General features: G+C 37.9%; 1 protein-coding gene across 19 annotated transcripts in view; it reads left to right on the top strand.

The window, feature by feature from the left end:
- Positions 1–24,017, top strand: part of ZNF521 (zinc finger protein 521) — a 231,046-nt gene that overhangs the window by 111,475 nt on the left and 95,554 nt on the right. For all 19 annotated transcript variants that reach the window (XM_050971083.1, XM_050971099.1, XM_050971098.1 and 16 more), the window contains one exon: positions 1,405–1,489. In XM_050971083.1, coding sequence (XP_050827040.1) covers positions 1,405–1,489 — 85 coding nt within the window. The remainder of the gene's footprint in view (positions 1–1,404; positions 1,490–24,017) is intronic.

The raw sequence follows: 24,017 nt of genomic DNA, 5'->3' as shown, positions 1-24,017 counted from the left end.
TAATTGATAATACCAGCTGCATAAAACTCTTCTCAAGATAAATATATACAAGAGAGGCTGTATTTTTGATGCACATTATCCAGTGAACCCTATTTCTTCTCCAACTAATATATGAGAAATCTGCAATTTAATACATCTGTGCCAGTTTCTTGTGACTTTACATTCTTTAAAAAATATGTGTTTTTCTGTGTTTTTTTCTTCTTCTTTTTGCTGATGCAGGCAAGGTGCCTATGGCTGTACAGAAAGATCTGTGTCTCTTGAGTTACTGCCTTGATGTGGCAGTTCAGGGCTTACCTTGACAATATTGCATCTTCAAAACGAGAACTGAGCTCTTCAGGACTGTTACCTTAGGACTTGAGTCCTTGATACTACAATTATGCAGTTGAATAATGTTATGAATCTGGCTTGCCTCATTAGATGCCTGGATAACTGCAGATTTTAAGTCTTATGAAGGAAAAAATAACCTTACTTTGAATATACTCTTAGTTTTCACTTTTAAAACAATGCTTTCCAATATCAACTCTCTGGCCAATTGAGATCAAGAAAAATAATAAGAGAAAATGCAGTTGCATTTTTAGGATGTTGAAATGTCTTGGATAAATTATACCTTTATAGAAAAGTTCAAGAGCAGATCTTTTTGAAAGACACCAAGACAGAAATGAAAAACATGTTCTGTGCACCGAATTGAGCAGAGTAATGTATTTCCGGGTTTATAATGAAATTTGAGCTGTATACACCATGATTTTTAAGTAAGTCAAGTCCAATCTAATGTGGACAGAAGGCATGGTCTCTGGCTAGTTTCCATTCAGGCTTCCCAGTTTTAGTGCAGGCTTGCCAATAGATATTATTGAAACAAATGCCCTGATGTAGGGACTTTTTGTCCAGGCTAGCTGGAAGGTTTTCATCCTTGAAAAATGGCAGCCTGATGGATCACTTCAAATGTGTGGTGCCGAGGAGATTCTGAAAATGAGAGGATCATATTTCCCACTGAAAATGAGAGGAGCATATTTTTCATTTATGTGCTCTTTTCCTGTCTTCTTCCTTGTTGGATCTAATTCATTGGTGTAAAATGAAGGATCCACATTGATTTCATGTGGTTTGGCTTACATCCCATATATCCACATTCCATTTTGCCTTCCATGAGTGTGATACTGATATATTAGCAATACTGATGTGTTCATGTAGTAAGGAAGTTGACAGCAATCTCTACCAAGTTTCAGAAAACTCAAATAAAAGGTACTACATAACCTGCAGAGTGTCATTGTTTTAATATTAATAATTAAGCCTCAACGAAAGCACTGATGGAGAGATTTAAATGACTACTGTGAACTTGGTATTTTGAGTTATAAGGAAATTATTGCAATTGTATGTTTGAGTAAATTTTATCTACCCTTGTTTCTTTAGAAGAAGACCTACCAGTGCATCAAATGTCAGATGGTTTTCTACAATGAGTGGGATATCCAAGTTCATGTTGCAAACCACATGATTGGTAAGTGAGCACTAAAATTTCTCAAAGGCAAATAGCCATTTTTCTTACTCATTATCACCATTGTCTCTAAAATTAAACAGAGTTAAGGAGAAATTAATTGTGGATCCATCAATGATTAACCCAGGCATGATTGATTTTTTTATTCATATTATTAGACTTGATAAAGCATTAGCATATTTTATTTTCTGCAAGGGCTAGTTTAGACTTCTGCAGAGAATTATATATCCACTGCCAGTCAAAACACAGGTGATTAGCAAATTAAACTTCTAATCATTTTTGCATTATTGAAAACAAACTAACAGGAATGGTTAATGAACTGGATGTTAGCTTTCCGTAGAGTTTTAGACAGGTTTTAATTTCAGAAGTTATTATGGTAATGACACTACTGTGTACTTCTCAAGCACCTCAGTACCAAAATCAAAACTGGTGAGTTTTTGTCATTAGGAAACATAAATAATTCAAATGGCCATAAAATAGTATTGTTTGTTATGTTTGAGCAGTCTGGAAAAAAATCCTGAGTGTATCTGTATACAATTAAATCCTATAAATTATTTGAAAAATAAGGAATTGTAGTATACAGTAATGAAATACACTCTTTAAGGTACAAGCATTAAAAAAAAGGTCTTCTAGAATTCCTGAATCCTGATGTTTACAAAGCTCTTACAGTTGTAAATTGGAATAAAACAAAAGCTGCTTTTTCTTTGATATTCATATTTTCCTATTATTTGCTGATTCCCCCAGGTTTACCCATAATGTTTTCAATTTGGTAACTACTCAGTAATAGCACTAAGAGTTCTATCAGCCAATTAAATTTATCAAGCACATCATTTGCTCACTAATAAGATAACATTGCCAGGATTGTCTCCTGGCTTTTTTTTTTTTTTGTCTTTTTTCCGAATTTCTCTTTTCAAAACAGAGATAGATACCACTGATATTTTTACTCCTGCTTCTCTTACTCTGGTTTTCTTGCTAAAATAGCAGAAAATCTTGCAAAGCACAGACCAAAAAATATGGTATAGAAACTGGTAGTTATATATCCAACAGAAGAGAATTTGCTTGATTTTTCCACTTTCCACTTTGGTGATAATTTTTTTTTTTTTCTTCCATGGTAACATGCAGATTTCTTCCATGAACACTTAGCAATTTGGCTGCACTGTAAAAGAAAGTTATCTGCCAAAAGTTAATGGCCCATTTCTGTTGGTACTTTATTTAAGTTGTTACACATTTAGAGCATAAACATTTTACATTTTTCATAAAAATGAACAAATGGAAATGAAAAAACTGGTTTTGTAAAGGAGACAAGCCATTTGCCTGTTAGGTTAAGCCTTAGTTTTGATATCTTGTGGTTTTGGGTAGAAGATAATTTGAGCTGCTTCAGAGTATTCAATCTGTGTCAGTAATGGAATTTAAAAGTAGGGTACTACTAACAACAGAATTCACCATTTCTGCTGTTTTATTTGAGTGTAGTGTTTGAAATATTCTTAATTGTAGCATATAGTGATGCTGAAACTTGATGGGGAATATGGACAAGGTTTATAAGGGTTGATGCTGGAATTGATAATATGTTTGCTTGCCACCCTCTTCCCAGGCGCCTCACAGTTTAAGAATAGGAGCTCACTTATTTCATTAAATACTCAGATTTATTTATCCCTCTATTTTCTGGATGAGTTTTATTAAAGAGTCAGAATGGGAGGAGCAAAATGGGGAGAAGACAAATCCATTTAGCTGACTTCAGCCTGCAGACCTGAAAAGACATATTTTCTTAAACTGAGCTATTAACTGCCTGTGTTTAATTTCTTAAAGCTGGATGAGGTTGAATGAGAAAGAGAATCTTTTAAAAAATATTTAATTGTTTTGTCTCTGTTCTATCTAATCATGCATGATATTACTTCATGACATAACCATAGTGACACAGATTTAAACGTGCTTAATATAAAATCTTCCCAGTGAAATAAAGGAGCTTGCGAAACATGCAGGGAGATTTGCCGGTCATGCGTGTGGTAATCTGTGTTCAGTGGAAGATTCTTATCTGCACTGCCAGACTTAGCAGTGCTGCTCCTAATGATGTAGCCTCGATTAAGCAAATGCGAGGGGATTTTGTGTTGGGGTGGAATGAAAGGAATATCTGTGTTCTGGAGAGTTTTGAATGTGACCTCGGAATCGAAGCGCAAGGAAAAATAATTTCTGATCTTCAATTCTGTTAGTCTTCTCACCACTAATTGGATTTTTTCCTTAGCTATCTTTCTAATTTCACTCTTCCCCCTCCCCTTTAATTTATATCATTGTTCACAGGCCTTTTTCCAAAACCACATTCTGTCTAGAAAGAAAGGTTCAAGAGGTCACATCAAGCTATTTTTAACCAGCCTTAGTTTATGTACATCTGTAGGTATTGTTACAGAATTTATACATAATACAGAAAACATGCACACAAACACATTTGTGTGAATATATACCAGCAGTTACCTGCATGCGTATCAATATGTAGAGTGAGAAATATATTAGATTAAGCACTTGAGTGAATATAGGCTTGTTGACACAGCATATAAAACAAACAAAAAAAATGGTTTCCTAAAAACATTGGTCCCTCCCTTTTTTACATGTGTCTGATAAAATGTATCCTCTTGCCCTGATTTCCTAGTAGGTGATTGGCAAAACAGAATGTACTGTATTTGATTCTTTGGGAAAAGGAAAGTAAGGAAGCTTCAGGAAGTCACAGAGAAAGGAAGGAGTTTAAATGCAAGAGAGGGGGAAGTTAATGTGGCAACACCGGAGTTAAAAGTCAAATGGTATGATCAGATGTAGGGGCAATAAATGCCTTCATAGACATCATTGCACAGTGTCAGGAACTGTTATTTCCTCTCATAGTAAAACATTCCCATTATCTGTGTTGTGGTTATTGATGGGTTTAGTGTCTTCTTACCTGAAGGACTCCACAATCATAATTCAGAGAAAAGAGAAAAGGGGAGGCACCTGGGACATGGGACAAATGTGAAAGTGGAAAGTCATCTGCCAAACTCCACTCGGAAATGAGTGGGAACCACTGATAGAGATAATACTCAGCTAGCTGAGGGAAACAGTTGCTGCTCCACATCATGATGCAGTCTGAAAGCCTGGAGAAGTTGATGGTATCCCATCAAATCACCGTGCCCCTTGAACATGATCCCAGGATGCAAACTGAGTTCATGTCACTAACAGCCACAGAGAGAAGTTGCATTATGGAAGGTCACTGAGGCAAAGCCATACTTATAAAACCCCAGTGTGAAACTTAGGCTTTTAAATAAGGCAACTGGAATTACTTTGTTGGCTAAAATAGCTCCACTGAGGGTAGGTATTTTTAGGTTGTATGTATGTGTGTGTTTTTGTCTAATCAAATATAATCTCAACTAGACATTTAGCAGGGGAAGAGGGATTAGAGGCTATTTGAAAAGCCTCTTACTCTTCTTTGTTAGGAGAGTATATAGCATTTTTTCAGATTTTATTATACATTTCAATCAATTCAACAAGAGGGATTATGCCACCTAATGGAAAATAAAATCTGCCAATGACCCAGTGAAGTGTAACCTTAAGTATCTTTGACAACAATGCAATTTACATTATACAAGTTATGTAATAAAAAGATGTCATCGGGGCAGCTTTCCTTTAGAAACTACATGTTTATTACTTCCAGAACTTTCCATTTTAGAACTGTTCTGCAGCCTTTAATCCAGTCTTCCCAACATCTTCATGATGGGATGGGCCAATAGGCCTTTTCCTTTGAATGGATGAGGACAAAGAGGCATAGAAGTAGAATGGATGAGGACAAAGAGGTATAGAAGTAGAATCCCTTGCTTGCATTAAGTGAGCTAAAGTTGGACAGTTCTGACTGCCAGATCTGTCCACGCATTTCCAGACAGTGTGTTTCATCAAGCGGAGCCTGTGTTAGCTTAAACTGCACACTGAGTCAGGCTAGGCTAGGGGATGAAAGCAGACAGAAAGCAAGGCATAATGTGGGGTTTTTTAAATACATCCTGTGTTTTGGCATTATTTTGGACCTAGATGTAGGTATGTACTTTTGTTTGGATAACTGTAAGGATAATTGCCAAATTAAGACCTGTGTGTGTATTGAAATTTGTGGGTGAAACAGTTTTCAGTTTTTGGGTGGCAAAAGAGGAAACATAAATCCAGGTTTCATATGGGTTTAGAAACTGTTGGCATAAATGGTATTTCTTCAGTTGTCTTTCTTCTATCTTTTTTATCTGAGTGGAATACATAGTGCTTTTAGCAGCTTTTTCTTTGAGAAAATTCTGTTTCTAGGTACACGGGGTCTGTGGAAAATAAGCTTTCGAGCATTCCTTTGTTTTCATCACATAGTTTACAGTTGGCATTTGACCTGAGAGAGTATGAAAAGAGTCTGCCATTGTTTGTGTTCTGTTTGATGCACTCTGCTGCTCCTCCTATTATTTTCACTGTTATTTTAAGCAGACATGCTAAACATTGTTTCATCTTCAACTGATTCCTTTACATCTGTAGTACCTGATGCACTTCGGTGTAAATAGACTAAACAGTTGCTGCAGCAGTTGCCTAGGATTTTGCACACATGCATATACAGCATGGCTCAGAATTGGGGGAGTTCAGGAAAGGAATTACTCCATGTAAAATTATGGGGCTCAACAGCAGTAGTGTAAATTTGTAAGTGCTCTGAGTAAAGTGCTGTTAGGCATGAGATAATGTAAAGAGATGACATTGCCAAGAACTATTTATGAAGAGCTTAATTTTTTTCACTCTGATAATTCTTGACCAATAATTACCAGCTTCTAATTATCTATTTTAGTTAGAAAGAAATTTCTATCACTATGGAGGTTGGCATTGCAACTAGCGCATAAATCCCCAAAGAGGTAAATGTGTTCCAAACAGCCACAAACAACTGTCTCATGAAACATAGTGAGCAAATTGCGAGCCGCTGGCTGTGCACAACAGAGCAGCACATTTACCATTGAGGACTGATCAGGCTGACAAAGAGAATGATAAAAGGGGAAACAGCCACAATCTTTGTAGTTTGCTGCTACTCTTGTTGATGAAGAAAACAAGCCCCAGTGTCATAGCAAGAACCACTGCCCCTCTGAAGAGTTGGGGAGCAAAGGGGAAGGATTCAGCACCATTTTAAAACCCCACTTTTTGACAGTTTCTAAATATGTCATTTCTGATAAGTAAAGAGACTATTCTTTTTTTAACCTTTTTGGTATCATGTATAAAACCCATTTTTTGAAGTCTGCTGTGGAGAGTTTGTCTCTGAGTGAAGGATGTTATGAGGCATTGAGCAGGGTAGCAGGTGTGAGCAGGAGGAGGAAGTGAAGGGAATGGAAAAAAAGGTACTGTGCACTAAAGTTAGAAAGCAAATGGGAAAACAGGATGAAGCAATCCTGCAGCTGACTAGAGGAATTCTAGTTTACACCAGTAAATAAATACTTCATCAAATCCCAAGTAACCAAATCTATGCTGAAACAATTGGAGTATAAAAAGAAGGGTATATAGAAAATGCGATCCAACACTTCTCTGCAAAGAAATTTTACAGTTTTGTTTTAAAATAACAAGTAGTATGTAACCATTAGAAGATGTAAAGACACATTTTTGGTGCAACTCATGATTTTCAATTTTTTCAATGACAGTGATTTGTATATATGCTTGTGTGTTGTGTGGATGTGCATGTTTGCTTGATGAGTGTATTAACTGCATGCATAATAAACCTATACAAATAAATCATCTTATTTGCCTCACATTTGTGCAGTGTACATTATGGTACGTGTGGACATCACTGATGTCAAGACAAAGGAAATACCTCAATCAGCTTTCTGGAAATCAGCCCAAGAAAATTATTGTATGGTTGTAATAGCATGTGGCATTCACACATTCTATTATTTGTCTAATGCCTAAGGTCATTAAAACCCCATGATTTTCCTTTGACTTATGCAGAAAGCTGTGCTGAGCAACTAATACTTGTTGCACCATGTTGACCTCAAGTAATAAATCTTCAGAATGTCAGTTTGATCACTCTACAGTAAATCTGATATTGTAAAGTCCCTCTTAGCTGAGATTTGGAGAAAAGATATAGATCTACGCTCTAGAGGAGGAAGGAGGTGACGACTTCCTTTGGTTAGTCTTTTTTCACTGGTTTTTAAATAGCAAAAAATTGGAATCATCAGTTTATAGTGAAGACAGTGATCATACCCTCTTAGCATCAGGAAATAATTTGAATACCTGGGAATCTGCTGTTTACAGGCAGATCTGACAAGACGTTGCATAGAAGTTAGAGGAAACTTGGTCACCTTGTCTGCAAAATGAGGAGATGTAATTGAAAGACCCAGGAAAATCAGCATTTGGAGTTAAATCTGAGAAAATGTAGGTTTATTTCATGAGGACCTGGGTTACAAAATAGGCAAAATCTGGGCTGTTTAATACTAACAGGAAGCTACTCTCCTGTGGGCAATGCTGGCTTATTTGAAAAGCCCATAAAGGGTTTCTGCATGGACCATACAAAAGGGATACTTTCTCTTTAATAGCCATCTGTACAGGAGAGATGAGAAGTGGGCCAGGTCATCTCTCCTCAGCTGTCATGATATTAACGTAGGTAATGGAGCAAGCTCTGCGTTCTGCTGGGTGTTGTTTTTCATAGATGTTCATCGATTTACACAGATAATTCTATTTATTTCTTAGAGTTGGTCCAAGCAAACCAGGCAGAATAACAAACACCAAAGCATTTCAAATGACTTTATCTTTGTTGTTTTGTAATGTAACTTTTGTCTAAAAAATGGTGTCACACCTACTGTGCAGATGGCTGCATGATTTGTAAACCAGCCAAAACATTTAAACAAATGTGTGATCTGGGGATAGATTAAATAAAGGATAAAATGGAGTGCGGACCACAAATTCTAATAATCAGATGATTTTAAGTTGTGTGTGGTGTGGAGCGATGGTAGCGGTGATAGCAGGGAACGCTTGCCAATGACAGCAAGGTGCCTCACAGATCTCAGGATGGAGCCTGTGGCCTAGTAGGCCTCGGTTTGAGAGCTGCACATTTGCTGTACAGCTGGCAGCTCTGTATGGGGACATCAGATAAAACTTATGTAAAATGAAGTGTTATTGCTTAGTATGAAATTGCGTGGGGAGGGAATTTGCAGACAGTAACTGAAAACAGGATTCATGGTACCAATGAAGCAGACTGTAAATATGAAGAGGCTTTAATTATCTGCGCAATTTAACAAAAAAATTCAGGATGTATTCGGAAGTGGCAAAGGCAGCTGTACGCACGTTCCAGCAGCACCATTCACTGGGCTGTAGGTTCTGTCTGTCACCTACTGGGGCTGTGGGTGCCCCATCCCAGCCACCCCCTGTCCCCAGGTGCTGGCTTTCCCCGCTGAGCGGCTCTGCTTGGAGCTGGCACTTCCTTTCTGGGGTTTGAAGCAGCAGCAGCTCCTTGCTTTTTAAAAGAGCTTTCAGGAAAGGCTCTCCAGGCTTTTAAAATTACAAATGGTTCATCCAGGACACAGTCCGCAAACAACCATCAATTCTTTTTTTTTTTTTTTTTTTGGGGGGGTAGAGGAGGAATGGGGGCTTTGAACCTTGGACTCAAAAATTTTAAGAAAATAAAATGCAATTATTAAATAATATTAGTAGTAATGCTTGTAGTAATATTAATAATAATACTAAGAGGAGTATCTGAAAATGTCCACAATTCAGGCTGGAGTTCCTCCTGTAAGGAAATGAAGCAAAGTGCATGGAAGGTTTAGATTTTCCTGCAGAAGTGCCTGTGGCATGAACAGCACTCAATGAACAGGATGCTATGGAAAAGCAGTGCCAGGCAGTATGAAAGTTGTTCCCTACCCTCCACCTGCTGTAAGATTCTCCTCCGAGCCATGGCAGGGATACGCTGTGCCTGTCGATACTCAGGCACCACGGGCTGAATTAATGGCAGCGTGTCAGCCTTCCTTTTGTTCTCTGCTGACCATTTGCACTGCGGGCTTTCTCGGGAGCCATAGCACATTCCTTCGGCCACGTTTGGCTGCCAGCGCCGAGGGCAGCCTCACCATCGCCTTTCCAAACCGCCCCTGCTCCGAGCAGGGGAGCCTCCAATGCTTTCGGGGAGCTCGTCCCAAGGCTTCTCCCCGCGATGTAAACGCAGGAAGCGCAACAAAAGAAGCCGATATGGAGAGTGGGTGTCGAGCCTGAGCTGCTCATATTGTTGCATTTGGTGAGCTGACAGGGTTTCGTAGGTCACCTTTAGAATTATGCCTATGACAGCAGTAGCTACCTGCCAAGATTGCAAGGTATCTCGCAGCTCTCAGGATGGAGCCTGTGGCCTGGTAGGCCGCCGTTGGAGGGGCACACATTTGCTGTACAGCTGGCAGCACTGTATGGGGCAGCAGTGTGGGCTGTTAGGGAGCTGGAAAGGAGACAAGCATGAAATTTCCTCTAACCCCAACTCTGTTTTTCTGTACTGTTGGCTGCTTCTCAGTTCCTTGACAAAAAAACCAATCAGGCACCCTTTAATCCGCCTGTGATTACCAGTGGTATAAAAAGAGAAGCATAATGAGGAAAAATGCCTCGTTTTGTTGCCTTCAAAAGCCAACAAATTGGAGTTAACTTGACAGGAAGTGGCTTAATAATTAGATTATTTATTTATTCCTGACACATATCCCCCTGTTACTAGTCTCAGGAGATCCTGTAGATGGTACGATTTTCAAGCTGCCATTACTTCGCTGTCTTCTGTGAACAAAGAAGCTACTGTCTATCAGTCAATTAAATGCACTCTTTAAGCAGAGGCTGAGAAGTCCTCAATGGATAGAGCCCTGGGACACTGTGGCTGATGATTCCTTTCTCTGTACTGTACATCACACTCTCAACTACAGTCCCCACAGAGATGGAATAAAGTCATGCATTAAAATATCACTTGTTGATTTGTTTGCTAATGAAGAGCCATTGAAATGTTTGTGTGTTTCTGTGGCAAAATTGTTGATAAAAGGACTACTTGCTTGCATATCTTACTTCATCTTCAGGAAATGCTTATTTAAGACTTACTAAAATTAAAGTCAACAAATTAGGGAAAAACAGAGAGATGGATAATATTGGTTTACTTGCAATTCACATCAATGTAAATAACACTGAGGACAGTAAGAAGAGAGAAAAGGGAATAATAGTACTTCAACCATGTCTGTTATCATTTTCTTCATTCGGAAGAATAAGAATCCCTGATCTTTTTTTTTTTTCTAGTACAGTATTGAGCATCCATTTCAAATAATAAAAATGCTAAAGTATCCATTTTAAAATTAACCTGGACATGTAAGAAAAGACGGAGGGATTGGCGGGGCGGGGGTGGGGGGGGAGTGTGGTTTGTTTTAATGAAAAATAGAAACTTTTTTTCTGTTCTTTGCATTTCTTTAAATATGCCAAGCTAGCAAAAGCTTCCATTATTTAGGTGTTATCTGTGTGCAGCAAGTTAGCCTCTTAGCTGAGAAAGGTGCAACCATGTCCAGATAGTTACTAATGCTGGTTAAGGGTGCACGCTTAGTGCAAAATCACCAAAGTCATTTGAAGCTGGGGCTTAATAATACTCCCTGTCACCCCCCCACCACCTGACCACATCTACCCATTGGGCTTCTTAATGGGATTTCATAATCTCTGCCCTTCCTCCACTCTTCTTCCACCCGCAAGAGCTCAGGTCAACCAAGTGGGTGGGTGTAGACCACATTTTGTGCTGGGCAGGAGAGAGGGGATTTGGTTTTGTTTTTTTTTTTTTTTATTTTGCAGAAATTGATATATATGTATATCTGTCTTCACACTGAAAATCAGTAACTGGCAACCTCCATCTAAAGTTGATGCAGGTCTTATGCTCCTTATCTTAAAGAGCTGTATTTGCTCTGAAGACATACAGATAGTGCTGTAGCAGTTCTCCAGTAACCTAGCTCTCTTCTGAATTTTGCATCTGTGTGACCATTTGCACCTACGTATAGAGCCTATAAGTGCTATTATACACACACACATATATGTGTGTATATATATTTTGTATATAGAGAATCACTGCTTCTAGGAATATTGTTTTCAATGAACTTAACAACAAGCTATAGGGAATTAATTCAAACCAGCCTCAATTGGAGTGTTTCCTATTCCTATCCTGTTATTCCAACTCATTTTATTAGAAAAAGCTTAGATACTCAGAGGTGTTCTATAATAGAAAATGAATTTGAAACCCATTCATTAATTGGTGATTAATACATTTCAGGATTAGTTTAAGCAAGGCCCTACCTCCTGCCCAGTCAAGTATGGTCTGGTTAATATCCAATTATCTGCACCTTCGTACTTATTATGTCTTAATATTTCGGATATGATAACCAGAAACTTGAGAGTAATGCTAATGAGGAGCATAGAACAGGAATTAACCGGTGACACTCTCAATGATCCTTCCTGAGGAAAGTAACTCCTTCAATCTCCCCAGCACAGTGGCCGAGCTACCACCTCACTTTCCATAAGCACTGCTTTAAATTCAGCCCTTATGGGAGCTTAGAATTATATTTGTGTTAAAATCCTTCTTTTTGCATGCCTCATAGACTGTCAAAAGATACTCTGCACATCCTGTTTCACTCGTAGAGTTACTTTCTTTAAGTGGAGCTGGTAGAAAATCAGCAGTAAAGTAAAATGGTGATATCTATTTTAAAGAAAAGCTGCTTTGCAATTGAATGCACCCTTTTCTATACATGGGTGTATGCACGTGTATATTTAAACTGAACAAGATATCATGTCCTTCAGCTTGTAAGACCGGTGCTTCAGCAACCAGCAAACTAGATAGACATATCTGTGAAATACAAAAATTAAAATCCCCTAATTCATAAATGTGAAACGTAAATATTCCCTAATTAAATCTTTTCATGCACAAAATTGTCAGGCCCTTAGCATTCAATCTCAGGATTCTAGACTGTGCAGAAATTATTATATATCCGTCTAGTGAAACATGCAAATAAAACCATTGCACCAATGTATCAGTGGGGCAGAAATGAGTAATTCTGTTATGTGGCCTGAAACTAACATAGCTATAGAGGCAATTTCGAGATACAGAAAGAAAGGAAGAAGAAGCATTCCTTTTTGTAATTTTTTTTTTTTACTTAAGCTGCTGTTTGAATACGGTGTGCAACTCAGGGCATTATAAGAAGCCCCAGAGGAAATGAAGCAGTGGGCAGAATGAAGGCAACCTGCTCAAAGGTGCAAAGCTACACTACACATTAGTTTTATTGCATGAATATAATCTGATAGTTGTGGTATTTATCCAAGAGACTTTACAGAATATGCTATTCACAGCGTGTTGGACAAAGCTTAGTTCAAAACACTGCCTCATTCACTGTGTCTATGATGAAAGATACCAGCTTCATGTTTAGATTAGACTGAATGATAAAAGGAATAGTGTATTTATGTAATCAAAAGCAATCATAAGGCACATGTGCAATGGCCGGAGTTAAGGATATGCTTGTAACATCCTGTTTTGGCTTTCATTTTCCAGTGCCTAGCCACACAATTCAAATTTTCTGTCACACAGCACTTTATTAGTATTGAAGTTCAGGACCTCAGCAGTATATTCTTAATATCTAGCTGTTTGGCTAGGCACCCTTTTTCCCAACCCTCTCACAGGCAACCTTCACAATGAACCCACTGTGCTTTTGGCTTCATTGCTTTTCATTGCACACCTATGCGAGTGCCAAGAAATTGGATAACAGTGCAAAAAAAATCCTCCACCCCCCCAAGTCCCCCAGATGAGACTCCTGCAGAGCACTGTGTAATTTATTGAACAGCTTGGGAGATGTTGATGTTTACTACCTCATTCAATTAGACATTGAGAGGCAGTGCAGCCCTCGTTTCCTTCAAAGTTTGGTTAAAAAGCCTAACCCAAATATCACTTAGTGCAAAGTGTGATTTGCAAACTGTCATAACATGATCAAATCAAAACCAATTTTCACCAGAGCAGTTAAATACTCATCTCTCCAGATGAGTGACATTTCCCTGCCAAATTTGAACTTTTAACCCACACTGCTCCTTGTGTGCTGTTACCCTTCAAGTCAGACTTAACAGGGATGTTATTCTTAAAATCTTTTAATAAAAATATAGCTGAGCTTAAAAAAAGAAGACTAAAATGAAAACAATTGAGAAATAAAAAGAAATAAGTGGAAAATGAAATAAATAGGCTTGGGCAGAGAGCTTGTCTAGAAAACTTAATCTTAGGCATACTTCTTAATAATGGAAAAATTCTCTACTTTTACCTGCTTCTGCATTTGCACTAGTGATGGAGTATGCCTAGCAGTGCAGACCAGAATTGTACCACCAGGAAAAATCCTTCATGGTGGTGCATGGGAATAAATTAGGTGACAGAAAATAGGGCTCTAATTTCTATGATATGTCACCTAGGTTATCGTATTTTACATCAACTGCCGCTTTTGTGCTGCATGTGCATCTCTTTCAAGCCTTGTGATAGGTCCTCCAGGCCAGTCTTTCTGTGGGCTGGTAATTTTCTTTGTCTCCTTCAAACTAAAGCTTCAGTAGGAGAAGGTTTCTTCTCTGACAGGAGAAACACTCTCAACACAGTTCAGCTACTCTTTTTTTCTTAAACAGATCCTTCTCATTCATCTCCTTAAAAAACAGATTTGGAAGGCTCTTTGACTCAAATTTCTCCTATGCCATTATGTCTCACAAATACAGTTAACTTTTCATAGTATTACACGGCGCCTTTCTCTCCCTTTGCTTTATGGCATTCTCATTTCTTGTTTGGAGGGGAAATCCTCTTTTTTTCTAAGTATTGCTTTCACATCTTTGCTTTACAGGCTGCAAAGACAATTTTCATTTCAATGTGTCAAAATAGGAGTCAAAAGGGGTTCAAGTCTGTGGTGGTTCCAGCATTCTAGCTTCTTTGCTAGCCTAGAACAAGTCACTGAAATGTGAAATGGAGACAGTACTTAGCCACAGAGATTTTTTTCAAGACAAATTAGTTAATGTACATTCAGAAGGAAAAGAACTATAATGCTGTAAATAGCAAGCCATTAAATAATTTGTGTTTTTTTATTATCTCTTGGCTAATGGGGAATTCTGCTGCTTGCCTTAGAGCTCCCAAATTTGGTTCAAATTTCCTATCCATTTGAGAGTGCAATTGTTCCTCTTCTTTTACTGTACCATCACTCCTCACAGATGCTGTCCAGTTGATATATGTTCTTGACATCACCTGCTCCACACAACAGAAATTGTACTTCATTTCTTCCCCAGTCAGAACCAGCTAACAGGAAGAGAATTAACAGAAATTGCAATGTCTTCCATGAGTCAGTAATGTTGTCTTACTCCTATTCAGAATTTTTCCTTTGTCACTGCAATTCTGAAAGTTGCTTCAAAGTCCATCTACTCTGCCGGCGCTGTACCCTGCACAAAGCTCTTTCTCAATTCCTATATATTCTTCTATTGTATGAAAATTATTCTTCTATTGTATGAAAATTATTCATTCCTTCCTTACCTCTTCTTTGTCTTTCTTGGCTGTCATTAATTTGCAAGCAGTTTTAGCTGTGCTTTTGTGATGAGTTTGAGGGTTCACACTATAAAATGTATTGTCAGTCTTAAGCGTCAATCTCTTATTGTGGTGTTCAGCTAAGTCTTGTAAAAATGACACACTTGTGCACCTTCAGGAGAGTTTTAATTTTTCAATATTCTCTGCTGAAATTACTTTTATTTTAATCTATAGTTGTGATTCAGTACCAGCTATGGCTGGCACCACAGATCCTGTAGCTTTAAATAGTGTGCCTTAATATTGCCCCCTTTGTATGCTGTATTATAATGAAGCAACATCACTAAATTGCAGTGAAGGGTGATTGTTGCACGGGGATGACTACTACACCTTGGGGTCTATTTGCACCAGATTATTTCTTTATTGTTGTTATTACAACCCATCTTCTTTACTCTCTTGATACCAAACTTGCTGTTGGACATCCATGTAGCACAGGGGATCTTTAAAAACATTTTGAACATCAATTTGTCTCTTAGGTACACACCAATGACTGTTCAATTCCAGGCTCTGGTATCCTGTGTAGCTTTGCAATACTTGGTCTGTTCACATGACTTGCAGTGTTCTTCATGATTTGCTCTTAAAAAAAATTAGTTTGTTGCTGATAGAAGTGACAGACATTTCTTGCTAACCAATTTCAGACAGGAGCAATACTAGATTTATAACAAGTGGAACATGCTTTTTACTTTCCTGCTATTCCCCATACATTTTACAACACAGAAGAGTGTAAGAATGATTTTGCTAGAGCTGTTTCCTTTCCTTTTGGCACTGTGTTCACATTTGAAGAAAGAATTATAGCAGTGGTGTCAGTTTATCATTCAGTGCCATGACCGCAAGGAACCTTCTGCAAAATTCATTTCACTCAAGTTAGAAAAATTATTATTATTGTGAGGATACAAATATTTTAATAAAGACTATTTTCAAAAATCTTTCCAACCTAGAGGGATAATGTATTAACAGTGGTTTCAGCAAGGTAAGAGTGCAGATTTCTGCCTTAGTTGTAGAAGATGGAGCCTTCATCCATGCAAGGCAAATTTTAACTGATTTGTCAGATGATAAAGTGTAGGATAACAATTTTTTTTGTATATGTGGAGGTGAAGAAATTGTCTTGTGTTTTACAGCCACAGGGCAGCTCAGGAGACCACCTCTGACACACTTTCTGGAGGTACAGAGAACCATTGTCCACTCCCACATGCCCTCATTGCCTTATCACTTTTCATACATTGGGTAGCAATTTTCCTGTCCCCCTCCCACTGCAACCTGGGGATTCAACATCCCTTACTGGTTCTCTGCTGAGGGGTGGACCTAGAATCTACAGCTCTTTGCATGGCTTGCACAGTATCAGGGCTCCCAGATGTGCTGGCCTGTGGCTCTACTGAATGCATTCTTTGGTGCTGTCATTGCCAGGACTGTTTGACCACATAATAGTGTCCCAAAGCATGAGTTTCACAAGGTCCACAAGCTCTCTTCTGTGTATCTGTGCCTGTCACACTCAGGAAAAGTTTTTAATGGACTTGCATGGCACCACAGTACATCTGGAATTGTAGTGAAAAGGTCTCACCCTGAAAACATGCAACTATGCGCACGATTTTATTCACATGAATAAATGTCTCAAGCTTCCTTTTATACAGGAATAAGGCTGTATATGATCTCAAGTGTTTGTAAGATTGGAGCCTAAATTGCCATTCCGGGTGGTACTTTAGCAACATGTTCTAAATGTGGAAAAAAATATGTGTCTTCTGTAATGAAGTCATCATCCCATTAAAACATCTTTTTTCCCTCGGTAATACCAAACATGAATTTTGAGCTGTAATTTGGACTTTTTCCATCCTTATGAAGATGGCCCCTTTTTTTTTCATTGCAAGGCAGCTTTTTGTTTTTTCAGTTTCTTCTTTAGTTTAATACTGTAGCTGGGTAGCACTCCCATTTAAATCTGGAATTAGATCTGAGACACCTTGCATTGAATTATCAATTCTTTTAAAACTGACGCCAGTTCCACACTCCTTGGTCGTACAAACTTCTGATTATGGGCCAGAGAGCATTGATTTTTAGCTGTCATTTCTAGCACACACACTGTAGAACTGAAATTTAAACCTTAATCCACTCTATAATACAATTAATTTTTAATGTGCAGTAATACTAATTGAAATAGCCCGAATTTAGTAAGTCACCACAAGACATTTTCAAAAGCAGGAGTCTCCATTGAGAGCTGGAAGGACAGATAATCATTGTTACAATGTTTACAGAATAAATGCACACTCTGCAGGCAATTCCATGCCAAGAGATTTTTTCCTTGTTAGTTTATATTAATATATTTAATTGTGGATTCAAATCTTTTTTCAGTGATTTCTACTGAAATGCATCTGTTGTTGTGAACCAAGTTATTTTAATTCTGTTTTAATGGAAATGTTTATTTTTGTAGAGCATTTTCAGTCTTACATCTCTTTTTTTAACACAACTGTCACTGTATTATGTAATTATCAAATACATTGTGATGTTCAGAGAAACAAATTCCATTTTCTACCTATAAAATGGTCAACCATACAGTTTCTATGTAGGATAAACCAAAGCTGCATATTCTCTACCTGACTCTTTTTTCCCTTAGGTTTGCCTTTCATATAAGCAATATATCTTGTGCCATCCTGATTTCACTGCACCACTTTTAATTTTCAGATGTGATCTCTTCAGATGTTTTAGTGGGGAGGATGGAGAGGGGATTTAACTGCAGAGGAACAGATCTTACGCAATTAACCAAGGAGGGATTTAATCATTTGTATAATAGCAAGATGTCATTTATCTGATAAGGAGTATTTCTTAGAATGCTTCAGTTCTTCTGATGAATGGGCTTGTATAGTGTTCAAACTGAGCACCAATGCTAAGTGAAAAGAAATGTCATGTGCTTTACATCATCCTTTCATGGCTTTCACATTACAGTATTTAATAAGCCAATAATGCTGTTAAATATTTAGCAAATGTTCCCTCAAAACCATGCCATATATTCAAATGGGACTTTGAGACATTTTACAGCACAGAAGTAAAAATCATGCTTTAGCTCTTGAAATGGTCGAAACATGGCATATTTCCTAAAGGAAGTGCAGGACAACATGACATAAATACATTCAGCAGATTTCACACCAACAGAACATCAGCATTGGTTCTCATTTTACGGATAAAGGATTCAAACTGACTCCCATTTTGTCAGAAGAAAGCTGCACTAAGTTTATTTGCATGGTATTAAAACAGCATTATAATATTTAGTAAAGACCCTGTGACTCACAGGGTGGTGTTTTAAAGGCAGCCTTACCAGTATATAGTTTTTAACAATTAATATTTTCTGAGCTGTGGGTGAGAGAAAAGCAGAGATCAAGTTGTTGCCCTCTTCTTAGGGTAACAGTTCATCAATAGGTAGCTATTTTGTCTACTACAGAACTTTCAGGTTCTGTAGTAGGCAAAATAGAGATTTAATAACATAGCTGCTGCATGATGATTTTATTCAAACAATAATAAATCATTAGAAACCCTGTCTTCTTTGACAAATGTCTGCAAGTTTCAGATCCTTGCTGTATGCTATTTAATCCTCAGTAAGTACTTGTATAATAATTAAATGTCTTGCACTTATAGAACAGCCAAGCTTATTTATACTGTTCAAGTCTCTTGTTATCTTTGAAAGGTATGTGGGTTCCACATGTGTTGCAACGGGTATTCATCTGTTTCTTGGGATAACTCCCAGATATTTGCCCCTGTCCATGTGTTAGAGGAAGCTACAAAGGTTGGGCAAACCTGGGTAAATCAGTGTGTTTGCTGCTGCTTCTGCTGCCCAGCTGCACATATTCCTGCCCCATGCAGAGGCAGCAGAGCGCTTCTGCTGCTTGCACTGACAGGGAAGGGACAGCTTTGCAGGTGCTCAGCTGCCAGAATTGAGGCTCCCACTGCTCTGTTTCCTTGGGATATCTCCAGTCCTCCTGTTCCTTACTTAGTCTCTGAGCTCTGTGCACATATTTGGGCCCACTGAAGAACTATATTTTCACATGTTACTATAAAACTATATTGGTGGGAATGAGACATATTTAGTATGGCACATATTTTAACTCCTGAAGGTTAAAAGGAGTGGTCTTCTGCAATTGTTATTTTCTACTTGGGTGAATATAAATATTTTTTCTAATTTTAATTTGTATCAGCCACCTTTTTTTAATATTGTAAAGTAGTACTTACTTTGGAAGAAATAACAGTGTAGCCTGTTTGAAAATTATTTGAGTCCTCTTTAAAATGTTGGATTTTTCTTGAGAAATCACGTTCGTATGCATGGCATATTTGTTTAAGTGTTCAAAAAATTAAGGTGTTAATTGCATGCATGTGTGTGAATATATGGAAAGGTCTATATAGTTATATAGGGTAGACATACTTAATATGCATAGCTTGATGTATCTTGACCTCAGGTTACAAGAGTAGAAAATCCCATTTTCCAGCTTGTTTCAAATGTAGTAAAAATGCTGCTTCAGTTGCTTTATGCTACTCACATTGGGAAAGGTGCTTATACTGTGATAATTATCATCAAGGAATATTAATGCGTTCAGCATTTGTAACCCAAAAACTCATTATAGCTTAAGCTGTGCATCATCTGTGAAGAGAGAACTTTGCCAGAATTCGCTCTTCACAGGGGTTGCCTCCTGCTTGTGATGGAGTGGTCAGAGTATTGGAAGAGGTCACTCAGGCTATTTTTGAAAGCTCAAGTTTTGCAATTTTTGATTCACTACCTTCTGTCTAAGTAGCTTAGCATTCTTCCCCCACCCTCCGAAAAAAGATTCCTATTTCTAATTGAATGCCTGGTGAAGTGCATAAAGCTAAAAGATTGCATCTCATTATGCGCAAGAGGCTAAAGGTGTAGACATAAATATTACACATCAAGGTCACAGAGATTTCAGAGTCCATATTCCATCACCATACATGGGATTTGAACGAGCACCACTGTCACTCATGCTAATGGGAACTAGTTGTTCTAATCCTGTGATCTTTGATAGGTTTCTTACTTGTGTAAAATTCTTGATGCTTTTGGTAGCAACTTCCACTTCAGTATTTATGTATTCTGGGACCATGTTTTGATCCTTAATGCTATTTCACCATCAGAATAAGATTTATCATTTTTACACCTCTCTTGTCTTCCAAGCTCCTAAACCACAGTTTAACAGCCTTCACATTTCTAAAATTTACTTGAGCAGTCTGTTCAAAGCATCAGAGCCCAATTCTTTCCTCACTCAGTTTTCACACCAATGTCCCCCAACTGATTGAGCTGATTTACACTGATGTTGTTGAGAGGAGATTCAGTCCTTAGGCTTATTTTGTATTTTCCATTAGTGCATCTTGTCGTGAGAGTCTATATGTGCTTGTACATTACTCTACCCAAATGGTAGTAGAATGGTTAGAGAATAACATGGCTGAAGTATCTAAAAATAAATAACCTTCTGCAATAAAGTATTTCTTTTTTCTTGACTTGCAATTGAAATCTTCCTTTCAACTAAGCAGATGAATATCACGCTTCCACCCTTGGTTATGGAGACAGTATCAGTGCCAAAATTGTGTTGTTCAGTACTGTTGTTGCTGGAATTTTTAATATGGCTTGGGTTTATTATTTTTCCTTCCCAATGCTGATACAATGTTTGTCATTTCTCACTCTTAATATTGCCGCATGTTGCATGTTGTAGTTTGCTTTATATTAGGCAGAGAAAGCTGGCTTTTGTGGACTGCTTTGTTTCTGAGGTCAGGATGTGAACCTGGCCTTGCTCCTGAGAGAACTAGAAAAATCTATTTCATAACTTTCTGCAGGCCTCAAAGAAGGCTAAGAAAACAAAATAAAACAAAACAAAAAACCCACAAAACCCACAGGCTTAGTTTAGACCTGGTGAAGAGTCAGATTCATCAAGAGGAAAGCTTGCAGCTGATCAGCTTTTCTTGTCATAAAGAGTCCCTGCTGTCAGTGCACACTCCACTGATGTAGCAAAGCTTTGGGGAGCCTTGTGAGTCTTTTCAACACCCACGTATTTGTGCAGAAATACCTGACTTGATAATACAGAAAGAATCTGCTGAAGTAAGAAATCGCTTGCCTATTAAATCACCAAAATGAAGGGCTCAAAAAAGAGGTAAACACAGTCCTCACGAGCTGAGTATGCGTATTACAGGCTTGCCCAGTTCACTTATGGGGCATAACTTTGGTTTGTGCTGCAGAGTGCTAATGCCTTGTAATGAATGGCTGTCTTAAACCAAGGAGAGATTCTCAGCGGGTGACAACACGGTTGATGGGAAATAATATGGTACCATATCTGCTATGTTGAATGTAAACTTAATAATCGCTATGAATTTTGAGTAACCCTGCTTCCCTTCCAAAGAAACATTATGAAAAGATTGCTTCCAAATCCTTCTGATACTGTTCTTGAGATAGATGCCTTAGTCTTTACCTTGAAGTGCTGGAAATGAATGTATGCTCTTTGCAAGAGATAAGGGTGTAAACTTTCAAAGGAGTAAATTGTATTTCCATGTTTAAGCTCACCATTTGCACTTTATGTGGTGAAAGCCAGATGTAAGGAATTATTTTTCAACATTATTTCTCCATCTTCTGTATCTCAGGACCTCTGAGTTATTATGCTAAAATGTTCTATTACATGTAATAAAGAAATGTTGGAAAACTAGAAATAGAGCAAAATTGCCTCCATCGATTTGGCTGCACTTGGATTGCTCCAGCTACATCTTAAACCACAAAACAGATCATCTTTGTGCAACATAATAATGTTGCTGAAAAAAACAAACAATCTGCATTTGCTGATGGCATGAAAAATGAAACCATTTTCCAGTTTTAAGAGTTCCTCCTTTTGGAAGGGAATCAGAAGGGAAAGTGCTGGGATTGTTCCTTATCCTGCTTACACCAACACAGGGAGCTACCAAGTAGGTGATTACAACAAATTGTGAGCACATGCTTATGAAAAATCAAATGAAATCAGAATTAGGGCCAGCAGATTTTTTAATGTTAATACTCACTCCATGCTTATTTAATACTTTTTTTCAATTTTGTATCTATTTGTCAAATTTCCTATTAATGTACTGTGAAATACAGGGAGTAAAGCATGGACACAGCATCTGCTTTTCAGCCAGACCCTGAAAATACTTCTACAATTTTTAAATTCATCTGGATCCTATTTCATGCATAAGGCTTTTATTTTGTAGGATTAAAAATCTTAAAACTAGCTCAATTTTTAAAAACAATAAGCTCTCTATATTAAAAATACCCACAGCAACATGCTTTTCTATATGATTTATTTTATACAAATCCAAAAGCTCAGAGATTTATTGTATGTATAAAACTCAAAACGGAGAAGATTAGATATTGTAGCATGATGTTCAAAGCAGAGCTATTGGAATGGTAGAATTCTTGGCTTGGCTCCCTCTTCAGATGTAATTGCTGCTTCATTAGGTCTTGGAAGAGCTTCCTATGGTTAAATTTAATCAAATGGTTTAGAATGGCAAGCTCGTTTGCTCAAAATTCCAATACCATTCAGAATTTTTAACAAGATTTCCCTCAAACCTTTTTTAAACAAATATTGCTTAACACTAACTGTAGATTTTGAAGTAATTCATAGTAGCTCCTCATAATGAATAAAGTCTGATTTAGAATAGTCTGCATAGGACTTGGACGCTAAAGGGGAGTCATCTGTTGTAGCTAAAACCTGCTTGCCAGTAGACTCTGCAATTAAGTAGCAAGGCTCTGGTGCTCTTTTAGCTGTATTAGTGGGCAGCTCTGTGGGTTTTTTTCTGCACATCTTTTACTTGTGTAGCTATATTCTAATTCAGTGTGTTTTAATTAGCTTGGCTTGCTACGTTAGCTATTTCAGTTGATGTAGTTATCTTGGAGACTTCACATACTTGAGCAGCAGTGAACTGCAGCCTTCCAAAGCACATCCATGGGGTGGGTGGGAGAGGCTGGTATGAGAGATTAGTCAGAAACATGAAAAAATGTTCAAAATGTCATGAAAGAAGAAGACAGAGTGAGGGAGTGGAAAGCAGAAATGGAGCCAGCAAACAGTGTGAGTATGCAGGTCACCTTTTTCCAAAGCCAGTGGAAACACCGGAGGTTTGCAAAAGCTGTACAGGTGCAGCACATGTTTATTCCAAAATACATTATAAGAAAAATGTAGTTAATGCTGGAGCTGTGGAAGGAAGGAGAGAATGGATAAATGAAAAGGCTGCTCACTTGCCACCCTTAACTTACTTCAAAATGTTGAGCTTAAGGTAACAAGGGGATGTAGAAGAAGATGCTTGTTTATTCTTTTATGGACTAAAAATACAAATGTGCACCTTGGCACATAAAGACAAGGTCTCCATTATGAAGACCCTACAGTCTGGATTTTGCAGAATGGTGTACTGTAATATACAGTAGTGGCTTTAGAATACTATTGCTTATTTCTGTAAACATCAACTTTTAACAACCATGTCAAATTAAAATGATGGAGCAGATGGTGAATGTGGGACCGAGGAAGGCTGTCTAGATGTTGTTCTATTTTTCCATTTTTCTTCATTTCTGTACATTTCTCTGTATCAGAGACCCCAAATGAGAACAGGTTCTAAACTGCAGCCACACGGCCTGGGTAGGTTTCCTTTTCAAATCCATGAGGAACAATGCAGCCAGTAAAATGGAAGTGCCATCTGGGTGTATATATGATGTTACTGCCAACCCTTTGCTGGTGCTGATAGCAAGCCCAAAATTATGGTGATGCATCCATGTTTTATAAGTATTCTTTCTGCTGGAGATGTTTGACTGATTTGAATTTTTATTGCAGATGATACGTTGCAGTGTGAAAAGTCTGGGCATAGAGTGTGCATAGGCTCTTCTGTCATAATTCCACATCATTTCTCTCTCATACACGTGTTCCCCATCCCCTAGTCCAGCACAATGATTCTCTGCACATTGCAGTACTTTAAGCTGCCAAA

The sequence above is a fragment of the Serinus canaria genome, chromosome 2 (assembly GCF_022539315.1).
Source record: "Serinus canaria isolate serCan28SL12 chromosome 2, serCan2020, whole genome shotgun sequence".
Lineage (NCBI taxonomy): Eukaryota > Metazoa > Chordata > Aves > Passeriformes > Fringillidae > Serinus > Serinus canaria.
This window is presented reverse-complemented; position numbering and strand designations above follow the sequence as displayed.